General features: G+C 36.0%; 1 protein-coding gene across 2 annotated transcripts in view; it reads right to left on the bottom strand.

Moving 5' to 3' along the window:
• Positions 1 to 15,919, bottom strand: part of Msh3 (mutS homolog 3) — a 185,245-nt gene that overhangs the window by 100,232 nt on the left and 69,094 nt on the right. For both annotated transcript variants that reach the window (XM_046427851.2, XM_058574355.1), the window contains exons 11-12: positions 5,454 to 5,538; positions 3,963 to 4,072 (exon numbers count right to left, since the gene is read on the bottom strand). In XM_046427851.2, the coding sequence (XP_046283807.2) occupies positions 3,963 to 4,072; positions 5,454 to 5,538 (195 nt within the window). The remainder of the gene's footprint in view (positions 1 to 3,962; positions 4,073 to 5,453; positions 5,539 to 15,919) is intronic.

Here is a 15,919-nt window from a genome sequence, read left to right as displayed (position 1 = left end):
ATGAGCACGTCATAAATGGGGTCCGATATCACATATAATTATCATGCACCCATAAAAATTATTTTTAAAATGAATGAGGAGTATAGAGTAAAAATGGAGAAGGGCAAGACAAGAGGCATGGAAATGCTTAATTTCCTCAATAAACACTAAAGGCTTTATTTGAACTGCCTTTCATAAAACAGTGAATTTACAAAAAGGCAAAATAATTTAATATTACTTCTTAACAGGAATTCAGTACTTTCATTGTTGTTCAAATAATTCATCAACTGTAAGGGAAGGAGCTGATTTCTCAGATTCTGATTTATGATTAATAGTCTACTGGTTTGTGTGTGAGTGTGCATGCATGTGTGTGGCACGTGAACATACACATGTGTACATGCAAACACATAGCTACATTTCTAAGAAATCAATATCTCAGGACTGGCGATATAGCTCAGCGGTAAAGTGGTTGTTTAGCATGCACAAGGCTCTGGGTTCTATCCCCAGCATGACAGTGAGTTGGGGCGGGGGGAGGAAAAGATAAAAGTAAAAGAAAGAAAAAAAATAACTATCTTATTGAGGGAAATTCTGTTAGCAATCTGTTTTGCACAGTCAACTTGAACATTTCCTGTGATACCAATGTCCTAACAGATAAGTGGGTCTGGAGTGCTGGAGAAAAGGGTGACAAAGTCATCAGCACATGAGTTTCAGAAGTCATAGCCACAGACAAGGCCCTACATAGTGAGAAGTGAGAAGAGGCCCCAAGAGAGAACTCTGGAAAAGGTCAACTTGGGAGGAGCAGGTAGCAAAGGAGATACCATTTTTTTAATTAATATTTTTAATGTAGCATTATGCTACTGAATCTTGAATACTTTTTTGATTTGTTTTTTTTTTCCAGTAGTGGAGATCATACCCAAGGCTCTGTACATAAGAGGAAGTGCTCTATCACACGGCCAGAACTTTGATCATTCTAAGATAATCCAATCTGTTTTGGAAATAATTATTTTACCTAAAATATTATTTAAAAGACCCATCCCATACATCACAGATGAGTCTGGGGTACAGACTCATTGCACATCAATATTTACAGGCATAATTTGTATTTTGGGCTTTTGATAAAACCAGTAAAGTACATACAGCAAATATATAGAAAGGAATGACAAGGCTGGGGCTGGGGCTCGTGGCAGGGCGCTTGCCTGGCACGTTGTGAGGCACTGGATTCGATCCTCACCACAACATAAAATAAAATGAAGGCATGTTGTCCAACGACAACTATAAAAAAATAAATAATAATAATAATTATTATTTAAAAGAAGACTGACAAGGCCATCACAACTCAAACAAGCAGAAAAACCCAGTTAAAAAATGAGTTCAATATAATTGATTTAATTTTAAAAGGACTTAGGACAGACTAATAGCTAGCCAATGTGACATTTATTATAATAAGTCAATAAACCACACTGGAGCCTCTTCTTGCCTAAAATTATCAGAATAGATAAAAACTACCAGCCATAACACATAAGAAAAACAAAAGGCTATTTGTAAATGCCAATACAATATCAGTAACATAAAATCTAGTCTCAATAATTTCAGTAAACTCAGTAGGTCTAATAGTCAATAAAGCAAAAAACATTTATACTTTCTAAGTCACTAGTAAAATTCTGTACCAAAGAAGCCATTTGATAGAATAAAAAGATGGTGGGAGTGGAAAATCTTCTGAAACTTGAACACTTGGTCCCAGATTTATGAACTATGTTGTAGCCCTGAGAGGTAGAAGAGGCTAAAAATAAACAATCTTAAAGGACTTAAGAGAATTCACAGATGACTGACAAACAATGGGATCTTGCATAACTTTGGGAGATCTGCCTTATCTTGCTCAATTCCCTTGTCACCCATTATTTGTTCCATGATCTCACTCCAGAAGAAAACCAGACCTTAAACTAACATTTGGCTGTTGTCAGTGTCAAAGGCAAAATGCTTGCCTGGAGGAAGCACTGATGTGGATCAGCTCTGCACTTAGATTGGTGTTAAAGAGAGAGAGAGAGAGAACAGTAATAAAACTATAGCTGAGCCACTGACTAAAGACTTGATGGTTTTTTTCTAGGCATCTGTTTGAAATAGGTTACAAGAGCCATGAGGATTTAACTGGAATTTTTTTTATGTGTATTTTTGTTTTGTTTTTGCAATGCTGGGTAGTGAAAACAGGGTCCTGCACATGCTAGACAAGTGCTCTACCACCAAGCTATACCCTCAAGACCTTAAAGTTGATTTTAATGGATTGGGAGGATAAAAGTTTTACAACCAAGATCTAGGGAAAAAAAGTTTTTGGCAAATATAAGCATTAGGCCAGCATAAACTTCACACTTGAAAGCATCAGTGTTTATTGGCATATTTTCTCTCAGCCTTTCTCAGAAAATAGGATCCCAGGGAATACAGGATTTAGCCCCCAAAGAGCAGACAAACATGGTCTACTTGAATTCATCTCAAAATTGTCATTTCATCTCATCAGAAAATTAAACAAAAGGAGATACTTCCATTTTTAGGGTTTCTTCTTTACCTTGTAAATTTCTGATGTCTTAAGGTCTTCATGAAAGGAAATCAAAGTGACTGAAGTGATTTGGTAATCTTCATCATCAATGTGTCTTAGAGCTTATTACCAACAACATCTGTTCTCCCTTATTGAAGATAGTGACCCTATCTTACTAATCCCCAAGCAAAATGGAGCTAATAATAGCATCTACTTAGTGAGGCTGTTGTGAGGTTTAAAAGACACATAAAGCCCCCAGCAGAGTGCCTGGTATGAGATAAAGAGCTCAAAAACAGTTGTCAATATTATTGTCTCATTTTATCCCTTACAGCAATCCAGTAAGGAGGAATTTTACCATTTCAAGGGTGAGAACACTGGGGCCTAGTGGGGTTGACTCAGCCAACAGGGCTGTTACACAGCCACACTGCTCACCAGCACACCATGCTTTGGTACAGCCATGTGGGGCAATGGCTAGTGTCCCTCAGCCTATAAGGTCAGTGCTGGAATTTGATCTGGGCTTTCCCTCTACCACCTGTGAAATACTGAATAAGATAATAAGTGCTCTGGATCTGTTTCCTCATTTTAAGGACCTACCTCAGAGAGTGATTCTGAATATTAAATACATAATAAAGAACTCAAGAACATATATTCAGTAAGCATAAACTGGACTCTTTTCAAGTGTCAGCACTGTCATAGGCTAGAGTTCCTATATTTATCTGTTTATGAGTCATATGGGGAACTTTTATAAATTCCAACTGCCCGGCCACAATGGAGACCAGTTAAATCACAATCTTTGAAGTTGGACACAGGCATCCAAAGCTTCCCACAATTCCAATGTGCAGACATACGTGAAAACCACTGTGTTTCAGGCAGCTGACTCAAGTACGTTCCCTGAAGGAGTCCTGGTCTACTAATTCTTACTTTCCTAAAAGTTTCACCTGCTTTGGATTTCAGCAGAAAAGCCATCACTGCTTTAACTCAGGTCCTCAGCACCTCTCTACCAATTGCTAACTTAATCACTGCATCGTCATTTAGTTCCCTCCTATAAGCCAAGCACTGACCATGTCACCCCTATGCTCACAATCACTGAATTAACTGGCTCTGGCTACCAACTCCTCACCATCACCTTCAAAGCCCTCCATAAAAGGCACAGATAGTCCCTCTAGCCCTACTCCCCCTGCTCCTTTTGCCAGTGATAACCCAAACTAACTAGATAACTCACTGTCCCTTGACAACATACCCATTTTCAATCTGCAAGCAGGTTCATTCTTGAGGATACAGGAAAAAAATCTTCATACTATTAGATAATCTATTGCCAGTTGTAAAAGATATTTTTCCCCAATTTAAAATTGTGTTCTCTAAGTTATGGTAACCCTGGATTTTTAAGGAGGCTAACACATTTAATTTCACAATTTTATAATATCAGATTAAACACACAGAAAACAATTCCTTTTACCTTAATTTAAGAAGTGGCTGGGTCACCCACTTCTTTAAATTCCGTCTCCCAAATGAAGTTTTCGTATGGTCTAAAACCCAAAGTAAACTTCCTTTGGTCTTCATATCAGTCTAAGAAAGATCAGAAAACAATTTTTTTTAACTAGACAATTATACTTGTGCCAAATCATTAGTTGTTCATGTACCTTAATTATTCCATTTATTCCAATTTTAAATCTATACATGTCTGGCATAATGTGTGGCCATAAGAAATGTTCATTTGATGTTTGATAAATGAAAACATATACACATAGATATATACACACATTCACACAAGATAAGTACTGATATTTATCACAGAAAAGAGAAAAATCTGGGTAGTTTTTGGTTAACTAAAAATAAGTTAATCAGAAGGCTCTGTGGAAAGGGAGGCCAAAGTTAAGTGGCAAAGCAAGCACCTTCTGCTTCTACAATGACTCAAGTCCTGACAATAGAAAGGATCCTAAAAGGTATTGGGATTGTAGGTGACTCCTGCCTCAGGAATTGGATTTCAGAACTGACTGGATTTGAATAGGGAAGATATGGCAGGAAAAAAGAAAGCTTGGAATGCTGGAGCTGTGCCTGCAGGCCTGGGACAGGAGCACTTCTACAGCCAAGGAATGTCCTTCCATTCCCTGCTATTTGTTTCCTATCATGGGCATTATGCAGAGCTAATGAGACCTGCAAGGACTGATGTGCAGACCCTAGATAACTCAGTAACAATGATAAAATTATTAATGAGTAAAAACAAGTCTGGCTGGAGTACACTAGGACAGACTGCAAAAAGGAAGAAACTAGTTAATACTGTGCAGACCCAAATATCAAGAGACTAAAAATCAGTATTTACTTATTGCAACAGTAATATATATTTCTGGAGAGTTTTTTAAAACCATGATTAAGATGATTCATATTTTCTAATACTCAACCAAATAATTTGAAATTGGTACTTTGTTTGGAATTGGTTTTTATTTATCACTTTGTTATAACACTAATTTTACAATATAATGTCTCACCTTTCCCAGTGATAATTTAATAAGTGAAAATAATAATTTTAAAGTCTCCATTATCTTCCTAATTGACCAACAAAGGCCAAATAAACAATGATGAAAGTTTGTGACGTGAGATATGATGCATCCTATAGTCAAGCTGAATATCACAATGACTTGTTCTATATGCTGATAATACTGAACAGTGCAAACAACTCAACAAAGAGTTAAAGGCATGTAGGAAAAAATATATTCAACCAGATGCCACCAAAATCTACTTCATATTAATTTTCAAAGCTGATACCTTCCCAAAGAAACATTTATATAGAATGAGGATACAGAAATCAACTATCAGATGACAAGCAGAGCAGGCAGTTGAAGACACTATTGCTCATTTCCATCTGCACTCCTAAAAACAGACTGCTACCTTACTCTAAATGTTTTTTTCAAAACCATTTTGAGTCAACTAGCCTTTGTGTGTACCTGACCTGGTTCTGTAGGATTTCCAGATTCCTTAATGTTGTTCCATTAATTGTCATAAATTCCATTTCCCTTGACAGCTGTTTGAAATTCCTGTGAGAGAATGAAATAAAATGAGCCAACATATAAAGTGCATAACGAAACTTTAAAAACTAATTTAGGAACCAAAAACAATACAGTAACACTATGATAAAAATTAGCATTTTGATAGAACATCAAACCAAAAGGAGCAAAATGAAGTTTTACTGGGACAGTGTCTGCTCCAAGAGGACAGCTGATCTAACATCAAAAGCAAGGACATGAAGGGAAAGCAATGGTAACAATATTTTGTTTTTGTTTTACATTTCCCCAGGAAAAGAACTAAATATAGTCTTTTATCACTAGCAAAACATGTGGTGGTATCTTTAAGAAAAGCTATGCAATTAGCTAGAAAAATATGTCAAGATACTAAAATTGTTTCTTTATTCTTTAGCATGACCTCATCTTGATAAACACTTTAAAAGCCTGTACTCAATATCTGATAGATACAACAAATGTTATTTACTCTATGATTAACAATACCCATTAAGGTTGCCAATGTTTATAAATATAAAACAGAAAGTATAGCAAAAGTTATTTCCTTAAGCTTAAAGAACTCTCGGTGCTCCTTATGTCCCCATAACTACCCAAAACTAAACTTAAAATTCAATAAATTTCAAATAGGCTTGAGAATGGAAATGCAACATAATAAATGTATGTACAATTCCAATTCATGTTAAGAAGTCTTAATCAATGTATTACAGCAATTCAATTTCCTTTATCCGTCAATCAGACATTTCTGCCAATAGCACTTAACAGACTTGATGGCTTATTTTTAAGGAGTAGAAAAATAATGGCAGTTCATTTAACTAAGTAAGGAAAGCATTAGTGTTACACTGTCAAACCTAACAGCATTTCTCACGGCTGAAAATGAGACTAAAGTAAGAATCCAGTTTCCGTAGCCAGTTATGGAATTGAGTCCTCATCTAGGAATCTATATAACCAAAAATCAAAACTCAAAGAAACAGTATTCATAGAGAGATCCCTTTTCTTCTAGATGACTCCCCCAACCAAGGCCCAAAGCCCTGGAAAAGAGAAACAACTTACTTCACGTTAGGAACGTTGCCTAGTTACTGAACACTGTTCTTTGGCAGTGTAATTTGTCTGCAACAGGTTTGATCTACTTTGCAAAGGATGATAACCTATTAATGATTTTCAAAGGGCAGCAACTCCAAAACTGATAGATGGCAGGTATGTGTGGCTTTTCTCTCCCTCTTACAGGAGTCAATTTAATTTGTTTCGAATTTCAGCAATTTATGTTGTATTTCTAACCTCCTTAATAAATCTACGTTCCTTGGAGGCAAGAGTTATTTATTTATGTCTTACTCATCTTGTACAATCACCTAGCAGACTATAGATGCCCAGCAAATGTCTGCCACTTTCCTATGGGGAAGCCAGTTTTGGTTTGTTTTTTTCCTTCCCTTTGAGCAGTAAACCCTCAAAAATGACTGAAATAAAATAAAATATAATTTACAGGCAAAAACAATTAGGCAGTGAAATTAGGGAAGCTGAAAGATGTTCACACAAATCTCTAGCTAAAGATCTAAACTGGAAGGGCTGACAGCCTAGACTCCGAATTGGTATCTAACCAGATACTCTTGTATGCAGATATGAACCCTTTATCCATAGTTAATTCAACTAACTATGGCCTGGGGATAAGGAGTTAACATGTGAATGCCCTAATCCAACACAGACCTTAAGAAGGATGCTTATTTGGTATCCTAAGTCATTTGGGGCTGCTATTAACAAAACACCTTAGACTGAGTAATTTATAAACAAAAGAAATGTGTTGCTCACAGTTCTGGAGGCTGGAAGTCCATGACCAGGGAGTTGGCACAGTTAGTCTGGTGAGGGCCTATTCCTCACAGATGCCCACCTTATATGGTGATGGGGACAAACAGATTTGCTCAAACCTCTTTAATAAGTGTACTACATGACCTAATCACATCCTAAAGGTTCTACTTTTCAATACTACTAAACTAGTGATTAGGCTTCAACCTAACGTGAATTTTGGGAGGGAAATGAACATTCAGACCTTAACAGATAAAATGAAAGAAAAACTAACCCAGAAGCCTTAATCCAGCATCTCTGCTAGCTCTCTTTATCTCAGAGGTGTAAGAAATCTTTCTTCACTGGTGAAATAAATGGCATATAAGTGTGTAAACCATTAACTGAAACACCACTTAATTGCCCACACCTTCACATGGACAGAATTTGATAAACCAGTAAACCCAACAATCCATCCCTAGGGATGATGTTTTAGGTTTATGGTTCTGAAAGCATCCTCCATTCTGCCGCAGTCCGGCTGGGCACAATCAGGAGCCACTTGTCAAAAGAAACTAACTTTATTTTTAGAACCACACACGCCAAACAAAATAGCCTCTCAGGAAAAACCCTCAGAGCCTCAACTGCCACCACCGGCTTTCCACAAGCCTCTCTCTCCCACACAAGCTTCTCTCCACCTCCCACAATCCTCCTGCTCTTGAGGCCGATTGGCTGGGTCACGTGGGCGGAGCCAAAAAAGTCCCCCAATGAGCAGCTCCGTGGTCTGAAAGGGCAGGGAAACAGCCCAATGAGCATCACCGCAGAGGAGCCAATCAGCTAGATGTTGCTGGGGCCGAGGAGCCAATCAGCTAGATGTTGCTGGAGCCGCTGTGAGCCAATCATCAGCCAGCAGCTGGAAGTTTGCTGGCAGCTGGAAGTTTGCTGGGGCCCCTTTGGCTGTGGCTCTCAACATCTCCCCCTCTCTGTTTAAACAACAAGCATGTGGCTTAGGGACCGTGCCTGTTAGGCAGTCCAATTCAACATATGGTCCTTACCCGTCATCGGATGAACTGACCTCTAGGCGTCAGCCTCCTGTCTTAGGTTGGTACCACTGCAATTGGATCATACCCGTCACTGACTACCGGTCCAGCATACAGCCATACTTGTGGATAGGCCTTTGCACCTGTGGGGGGGTGAGGTTCTTTGCCTCACCTCTGTTGGCCCCCAAATTTTAGACCATCACTAGTAGAGGAGGATGCAAAATGCCATGACATTAAGCCAATTGAGGGCTCCTTTGAAAAATTGTACCACCGGTGACATCATCAGCAAAAATACCCCAACACTACCACAAGTCGCTGCACCAACAGATAGTTCACAATGCATACAGGTGAGCTCACAATGTGTCCAGGCAAGTTCTGCAAGCAGTTCAGTGATGGCTATTGTAGAAGCTGTAGATTGGTTTTATCTTTGACTTCACCAGCACTGGGATGAAGATAGGAATTCTGGCAATAATGGCTAAAGAAAAAATTATGTAACATTCCAGAAGGCACTAAAAGAAAACAATTTTCTTAACAATTTACATTGTCTTCACCGGCACTGGGATGAAGATAGGAATTCTGGCAATAATGGCTAAAGAAAAAATTATGTAACACTACAGAAGGCACTAAAAGAAAACAATTTTCTTAACAATTTACATTATCTTTAAGAGAATTATTAAATATAATGAAAAGGAAAGGTGAAAGTAAACAAACAGATCTGTTAACCTTCTTTTTTGTTTACATATTAAAACAATCCTCAACATTTGTTTATCCAATTTAAATTAAACCATATAAATCACGTGAAAAAAAAATATTTGGATCCATTTTATCATGAGCGCTCATCATATATGATATATGGACATACGTACATTCAAACATATAACACAAAACACAAGTGTGCACACATAATATAATACATATAACACATAACATTATAGTAAAGGCCTTATAACTTTTTACAGGTGAAATCTCCATTGCAATGCTTAAAAACTCTATAGTCAAAAAATAGAACTGATCAGCAAAACATTAACCTAGGTCTGTATGAGCTCAAAAAACAAAATAGAACTTCATGATATGGCAAAGGGCAATAATAAAATAGATATTGAAAAAAGCATCCTGGTTCTGTTGCAGATGTAAGAATAGCCAAACTGGAGTTTTGGATATCAGTTGTTATGGATTTGAGCCAAATCATCTTCTTTTTGGTCTGTAGAAATCGCTTTAGTTAATCTTTCTGGAATCCAAATCGGCTGCTGTTCTCCCTGTGGAAACACATAAACAGACCCCCGACTCCAGACAATCACTGGGTCAGGACCTTGGTTAATCTCTCTGGAATCCAAATCGGCTGCTGTTCTCCCTGTGGAAACACACAAACAGACCCCCGACTCCAGACAATTACTGGGTCAGGACCTTTCCATTGTTCTGTTAGAATATCCTTCCAAAGTACCTTGGGCTTATGTACATTTTTTGGACACATATGCCTTTCCGCAGCACTAAGTCCTGATGAATCCAAATTTAAAAAGTTTAGAGTAAAAAGGGTTATTTTAAGTTTATCTTTGGGGAATATATACCCCTTCCCAATTCCTTCTTTTTGCTTTAATAAGTACATTTTAATAGTTTGATGAGCTCTTTCAACTATGCCTTGTCCCTGTGGATTGTATGGGATTCCTGTTATATGAGTAATGCCAAATGTTGAGCAAAATTGTTTAAAAGAGGTAGAAGTATAACCAGGGGCATTATCTGTTTTTAACTGTTTTGGAACACCCACAGTGGCAAAATTTTGTAAGCAATGAGCTATAACATCTTTAGTTTTTTCTCCAGCATGAAGGGAGCCCATCAAAAATCCAGAAGAAGTATCAACTGTAACATGCAAATTCCTTCCAAAATCTGAGGATTTTCTCAACTGACTCTAACTAAAAGTGAACTCCTGCTCCTATTATGTGTCATGTATGTCTGAAGTGAACTGCTGAAGCAAGGCATGCCAGAATACCAAAAAGAGAATTTTCTGAACCAGAGAAGATTTTACATGCCTATTTTAGTGTTCACTATATGTCCCTGTACATGTGACAAAATTTGGTTTGGACCAACATACTACCTGGTATAAGGGAATGGGGAAGGAAGCTTAGAACCCTCATCTACAAAGAATTACTGAAGACTTTCAATAGCTACAGTATCAAAAAGAAATCAGTAACTATGACCAAAGCAAATTGGCTTAGGTTAGCTCATAATCCTAGATCTTTACAAAGACAGTTTCTTTTCATTAACAATATTAATGTGTTATATCAATCAGGGTTTTATCTGGCTAGTTGGCCTTGGGTTGCTTTGTTGTCATTCATTTTCTTTTTGTCCTAACTGAACAAGTACTCACATTTCAAATTAGATGCAGTGAGAAACTGTTTCCTTAAACTGACATCTGTGCTGATTTTAAGAAAAGAAATCAACCACTGGTTGATCTGAAATTAACTTAATACTAATTCCTGTGGAACAGTAATTATCAAGCAGCTACAAAGAATAACCATGCTTTTGGAGCTTCAATATATTTAATTGATAATATTTTGGACTTGGACTCTTCCCTCCAAATACAATAGAAATTTCCTTCTGTCAGTTCTGATTTCCATGAGAAATTCTATATATTTTTGAACTATGTGCCAGCACTGTCAGGTATTCAACAATATATGATCAATGACCTAAAATATTCAAGCCAAATTTTAGGTGCCGTGAAATGAACCTTATAAATAATGCCTGAATGAAATCCACACTGTGTAAATCTGAAAAGAAATCTTATAAGTAACATGGGAAAATACTTCATTAGTATTTCGGACACCAAAAACACAAAGAATGCTTTTCTTTTTTTTTAATATTTTTTTTTTTTAGTTGTAGTTGGACACAATACCTTTATTTTGTTTATTTTTATGTGGTGCTTGGGACCAAACCTAGCGTAGATCACACACTAGGCAAGTGCTCTACCGCTGAACCACAACCCCAAAGGAAAATGTCCTTGCCAAAAGCTTACCAGGGAAATTAAAGATTCTCTATCACTCTTAATCTACTTTTTTGGGAAAACATACAACAAACAAAACCTCCAAAAGCTAATCTTTCTAATTTTGACAAAGGTAGTAAAGGAGCAAACCTTATCTGAAAGATCCATCATTTAAATATCACTTAAAAATAGAAATAAAGACCAAAAAAATCCACCTCGTCACATATGGAATCTACAGCAGAAGATAGTTCTCTATATGGTTTTCAGAGCTCATAAGTTCATCATTTGTCTTTTGGGCAGTTGACAAGTTATACACTGCATTACATCACAAAACTACAGTCTTACAGTATTTGCACTTCTAATTAAATGAATGACACCATTCCTAAATGCTGACAATAAGCACATTAGAGAGGGAAATAAGTAAGGTATATGTTCAGTCCCCAAGAACCCTGCCAAGTTCAACGATTTGCTCTGAAGATACACAACGCAACATAAAATTGTACTAATAGCTATGATTTATTATTGTGAAGAGCACAAAGCAAATTCAGACAAGGGACAAAGTACATGAGGCAAAGTAAGGAGGCAAATGGGTACAAGCTTCTAAGAGTCCTGTACTGGTGGGGTCACACAAGATGCAGGGGGTGATATTCTTTTCCCACTGAATTATCTTAACACCCTTGCCAGTAATCAATTGACTACAAGTGCATAGCCTTATTTCTGGACTCGCAATTCTGTTTGATTGATCATATGTCAGTCCTTTGTAGTAAGTTTTGAAATAAGAGTTTGGGTCCTCTAACTCTGTTCTTTCAAAACTGTTAGAATTATTCTGAGTACTTAAATTTTCATATGAATTTTGAGATGGGCTTGTCAATTTCTGCAGAGAAACCAGATGGGATTTCATAGACTGTGGTGAATTGATAAGATATAATATTCCCCAAATTGATCTAACAATATTAAATCTTCTCACCCATGAACTTGGGATTCCTTTTCATTTATTTAATTCTTCTTTAACTTCTTGCAACAACGTCTTATAGTTTTCAGAATATAGGTTTTGTACTTCTTTTATTAAATTCATCTTAATTCTTTTCTAGGCTATTGTAAATGAATCTTAATTTTTATTTTTGTATTCTTACTTACAAGTATGTAAAAATACAGTTTAGAAAAAAAAAAAAAAAAAAATACAGTTTAGTTTTACTATTTATTTCACATCCTGCAGTGAACTCATATGTTATATATCTCTAATGGTTGTATGGAATCTTTAGGACTTTTTACATACAAGTTCATGTTTACTTCTCCTTTCCCAATCTGGATGCCTTTTACTTCATTTCTTGCCTGGTACCCCAAGACAGAATATCCAGTAAAATGCTGATCAGAAGTGGTAAGAAAGACATCCTTCATCATGTTCCTAATCTTAGAGGAAAAGCATTCATAATTTCATCAATAAGTATAATGTTAGCTATGAGGGTTTTATAAATATGCTTTTTCAGGTCAAGAAAATTCCTTTGGTTTCAGTTTTTTTAATATGAAAAATATTTTTGGCATTTTGCCAAAAGCTTCTCCTCACTATTGAAATGACTGTATAGGTTTTGTCTTTTATTCTACTGACAAAGTATATTACAAGAATTGGGTTTGGGATTTGTAAACCAAATTTATATTCCTAAATCCTTTTTATATACCACTGAATTCCATTTGTATGTATTTTGATGAAGATTTTTGTGCTATATTCTTAAGAAATGTTGGTCTGTAGTTTCTTTACTTGTGTTGTCTTTGGTTTTGGAGTGATATTTAAGGCAAAATAATCCTCTTTTATACTGGCAGGTCTTATGATTTTAGGATGATTAACAGCATCACTGGACTATATCCATTAGATGTCATTAAAGTAGCTTATATATTAAATCTACTTTCACTAATGAAAGTATTCACCATATATTCTTCTGTGATCATAAGAAGTTTTCTAATAAAAGAGTTTGACAGTTCATCTTGGATGGATTTTCTTATTCTTTCCTAAAAATTTCCAGAGCCTCCTTGAAGTTCTGACTAAACCAATCTTAATAAAAGTCATCCAAAATGACAAAAAAAAATCATTTCCAACAAGAAATAAGCCAATTCCTTTGAATTTCAGAAGTTTAGGAATCAGATTAGTGCTGTCACAATAACTACATCAGCCTTTTATTACTATGAAAAAAACATAAGATAATAAACTTATAAGGAAGAAAGGTTTATTTTGGCTCACAGTTTAAGAGGTTTCAGTCTATGGTCACTTGGATTGCCTCTGGGTGAGAACATCATGGCAAGGAATACATGGCAGAGGAAGCTGCTCACTGCACAGGGTCCCAGAAGCAAAGAGACATAGAGGGAGAGGCCAAGGGTATGCCCAGTATTCCCTTCAAGGGCACACCCTGATGAACTTTCTCCCACATCTGAAAGGTCCTACCATCTCCCAACAGCACCATGGGCAAGGGACCAAGCCTTTAACACATGAATCTTTGGGGGACATTCAACATCCAAACTGTAGCAATAACTAACATTCCTCATATGTTATTTATTCTATTATACAATTTTTCTCTGGAATAAACCTATCTAAAATCTCAAACCAATTTTTAAACCTCAAAATTTGTCTTTTTAAATAAACCCTCACTTTACCTATTCTCAGGAACAATTCCTGACATGCTGCATTTTCTCAAACTACCTTAAATTCCACTGTAAAGGCACAAGATCTTTAAATAAATGCATATTAAGATTTTCATGATATATGCTGCAATTTTCATGAAAGCATTTACCAAAAAAAGAAACTCAAGTTAAATTTATTTTTCTCCTAATAACACTGCTATTGAACCAAAAGTTGAAAAGTTCAGCAGCATAATATGTGATTATAAAGTAATACAACTGAATTTCACACACAAGGAGAATATTTACTTTCCCAAAGTAATCACTGTAAGAATTTCTTCTTTTTCCAAAATATAAGTATTGCCGAATTACATTTTTGGAATTATCTTCAGAGTAAAATTACATGTCACCTATAAAACGTAATCAACTTTAAACAAAACAACAGTACCAGTTTGGTTACCATCTTCATTCATTTTAATCTTGAATTCTAATTCCAATGACATTTTGCAATTTCCAATCAAGTCTATCCTCCAGGATAAGGAATTCCTTCCTTTTTTCATTAATTCTACACTTACTGATTACCTACGAGGTTCTGGAAATATACACAAAGTGGGGATTTTTCACTCTGGAGCATTTCATGCCTTTTTTGACTCTGGCTTATGAATTATCCAGCAGGTAGACATATAGCCACCAGCAGAGCCAGTTTCCTGATCATCCTACAACAAACACCACCACCAAACATGTGTGGAGAGAACTTCAGTTTCACCCAATTTAATCAAGAGATTTGCCTTCAGGTCATTTAAAAATAAGCTTTATAAATTTCAGTACACACAGACATATTAGATTTTATTAATATTTAGTGATATCTTTACTTTTTAAATATAAGATGATACACTCTTTCAGGCCCAAATTCAACTACTTCTAAACACATCAGAGCTTAACTTATAAATTACAAAGTTGGTTTCTTTATTCCAGAGGTAATACTTCTTTGTTTGGTGATGTAGAGACAGAAACGCAAATCGTAACAGGCAAGCTAGGTCACTAATTTGACTTGACTTACTTAGAGGCTTTCTACCAAGAACAAATCAAATGGTAGGTGGCTTATCACCTAATCTTTAAGGATCCAATACAATCAGCCATACAGACGGATTTTTTTTTTTTTGTCTTTAAAGCTCAAAGTTGAATCTAATGACATAAAATATAAGGCTGCTACTTTTTTTTGAATAAAATATTTTAGCCACATTAAAATGTGTATAGGTTAATAGAACACTTAGGTTAAAAACAAATTCATAAGAACTCCACTATGCATTTCTCCTGCCAACCATTGTCATTTTCCTTCCTTCTCACTGTAGGAAACCGCTCTTCTCAATTTGTTGTTCATGTCCATACATGTCTTTATACCTTCCCTAAATATGTCTGTGTTCTGTTACAGATGTTTCTAATTTCATATAATGTATGGGCTGTGTGCTTCAGCAACTTGATTTTGGCTCAGTATACTGCTAATGAAAATTTTAATATTGATCATGTGGTTCAATCATTTCATTGCTGTATAAAATTACATTTCATAAATATGACACAATAAATCAAGTTTCCTATTGGTAGCCATTTTTGTTTGTAAACAGGACAAAACTTTTCCAGATAAGTGATAATCTGATATTAAACACCACTCAGGAAAACACACAGCAAAGACATCACGATATTCCAAGGGTACCTGCCTTTTTTTCCACTCTCCCCATCAACCTCTGATTAAGCTAGTATTTGTCCAAAACGTCAATTGTCAGCTTTGGAATTTCTGAAACTTACAAAGCTAACTGCTCTTGCAAAACACTGTCTGTGTTAGTAGTTGACCCTTTTATCTTCAACTTTATGGTCTATAATATAAGAACTGAAACCAAGAATTAGAAGAGTGGTGATTTTTATGAGTGCTTTTTAATATTTTCTTAATATAGTTAGCATGAACTGTATTAACACAGTTTTATAGGTAAAAATTTATCAAATAGCTATCATGAAT

This window comes from Marmota monax, unplaced genomic scaffold, assembly GCF_021218885.2.
Source record: "Marmota monax isolate L192 unplaced genomic scaffold, Marmota_monax_Labrador192_F-V1.1 WCK01_AAM20220418_F8-fsc00018, whole genome shotgun sequence".
Classification (NCBI taxonomy): Eukaryota; Metazoa; Chordata; class Mammalia; order Rodentia; family Sciuridae; genus Marmota; species Marmota monax.
This window is presented reverse-complemented; position numbering and strand designations above follow the sequence as displayed.